We start from the raw sequence: 2,062 nt of genomic DNA, 5'->3' as shown, positions 1-2,062 counted from the left end.
TGCCAGGGAAAGCATTCCTTAACAGGGTGGGAAATGTAGCATGGTGTTACTTTTCACAACTGGATGGCCTTCTGTAGTTTTTTAATTTTCACTTTCCACTCAACCAGTCACTCACCTTCTCTCTTTTGGGGGCAGTTTGTTTCCTCTAGGCCCAAAAGAGAAAATCCCTTGCAGCCAGTAGGGGAAATCCTTGCAGCACTCCAATCCGTAGCCCAAAAGGATTGGGAGAAAGATAGTTCTCACTGTAGCTTCATCACGAGACAGAAGCTCAGGAAAGAAAAACATGTGCCTGAAATAATTAATACCTTCCTAGCCAGCTAATAAGCTCCCCCCCCCCTGCAAGTCTGCTGATTTTCACTAAACACCGATAACACAGAATGACACTTTTCTGGCACACCTGGATGGAGCAATCCCAAGCAGGAAGTGACTGAGGCAGTAGAGTCTGTCTATAGAAAACAACATGTACACTCTGACAGACTGGACTACAGCCCTCTATTTCATACAAAATCAACCAAAAGGTAAAAATAAATTTAGAACAATAATACATCTCTATAATGGTAAGACTGCAGCTGAAAAAATAAAAAAATATTTTATTCTTTTGATTTGCCAACAATTTTATACAAGTTACATACAATTTTTTCTCTGAGAGCTTTGGTCCTCATCCCGTAGATCAGAGGGTTTACAGAAGTAGCTATGCCAGTACCAATCAATGGTATGATAATGTCAACTTTGGTTGATATAGGACCTGTGCTTAAACTGTACCTAAAATTGAGGAATAATAGGGTGACAATATAAATGGAGAAGGCCAAAATGTGAGTCATTAATGTATGTATAGCTTTCTGAGAGGATTCTGCAGAAAGTTTCAGACAGATGACAACTGTTCTTATGTAACAGTACATTATTACAAGCAAGCAGCCAATCGAAATGAACAAGGTCAAAATCGTTCTATAGATGACGGTAATCGTTATATCGTTACAAACAAGCGCTTGTAGAGACATGGCCTCACAATAGACATTGTTGATATTTACCCCACAAAACGTTAGTCTTAATGTCAACAATATACCCACAGTTACTATCACCACATTGAAAATATATAGAGCAAGTGATATTGTTTGAGTTGTAAAGTTGGTCATCAGAGTGTGGTATCTCAGAGGGTGGCCTACAGCCAGATATCGGTCATATGCCATTGTTGTAAAAGTAAATATTTCATAAGTTCCATAAAGCTCGATACAGAAAGACTGACAGAGACATCCTGTGAGTGAGATGGTTGAGCATCCAGACAACAAGTCAATGGCCAGCTTGGGAAAATATGATGCGTTCCCGAACATCACATTCATAACCATGATGCATATTAAGATGTACATAGGTTCATGCAAGCTTTTCTCTGTCCAGGTTACATAGACTATCATAGAAGTCATAAGCAATGTGACTGAAAATATTGCAAGAGCCAAAACAGCACATACATATCCAAATGACTCAATCTCAATAAGCCCCATCAGAACAAAATTGGTTACAGAGATATTTTTCAGAGACGAGCTCATGACTTGAATTTATGTCTTGCAAAATCAACAGTTTCCTAAAATGTCCTATTCAATCGGAATGCTTTAAATTGAAAAGCGTCAATCATAGAGGCCCTGTGGATATTAGTGTGACATTGGTCACATTGCTTTCTCCTTGAATTCAGTTGGGCTTTTATAGGTTTCATAAAGCTGTCACCTCACTCACAATTTAAATTTAGAAACTTTGCAGTCATTGTATCCAAGTCTTCCCAGTGGACCACATCTGTTACAGCTGCCGCTGATGGACTAATTAGTGTCAGAAAATGGAATGAAGTAGTGCAGAATAATTTAACAAGCATGAGAGATAAAACATGAAAAAAATAAAACATGAAAAGAGAAAATTTGAATTAGAAATTGAACTGACCTTAGTTTTGAGTTTTGCATAGTAATAATGGTGTAAAACACATCTGTACTGTTTTTGGTTTCATGTTACTGATGACTCAATCATGCACAATCATCATCAAGATTTATTGTCTTTGCAAAAAAAAATTCACAATGAAATT

General features: G+C 37.5%; 1 protein-coding gene across 1 annotated transcript; it reads right to left on the bottom strand.

Moving 5' to 3' along the window:
• Positions 1–590: 590 nt before the first annotated feature.
• Positions 591–1,541, bottom strand: LOC141126494 (olfactory receptor 4B13-like). The gene has a single exon (XM_073612434.1). The coding sequence runs from the start codon at positions 1,539–1,541 to the stop codon at positions 591–593; it is 951 nt and encodes a 316-aa protein (XP_073468535.1).
• Between the last annotated feature and the right edge of the window lie 521 nt (positions 1,542–2,062).

The sequence above is a fragment of the Aquarana catesbeiana genome, linkage group LG02 (assembly GCF_042186555.1).
Source record: "Aquarana catesbeiana isolate 2022-GZ linkage group LG02, ASM4218655v1, whole genome shotgun sequence".
Classification (NCBI taxonomy): Eukaryota; Metazoa; Chordata; class Amphibia; order Anura; family Ranidae; genus Aquarana; species Aquarana catesbeiana.
The sequence above is the reverse complement of the archived record's forward strand: the minus strand, read 5'-3'. Positions and strand labels throughout refer to the sequence as shown.

What these genes read in the sequence shown, in the direction of transcription:
- LOC141126494 (XM_073612434.1), bottom strand. Translation starts at nt 1,541, where the DNA reads ATGAGCTCGTCTCTGAAAAATATCTCTGTAACCAATTTTGTTCTGATG.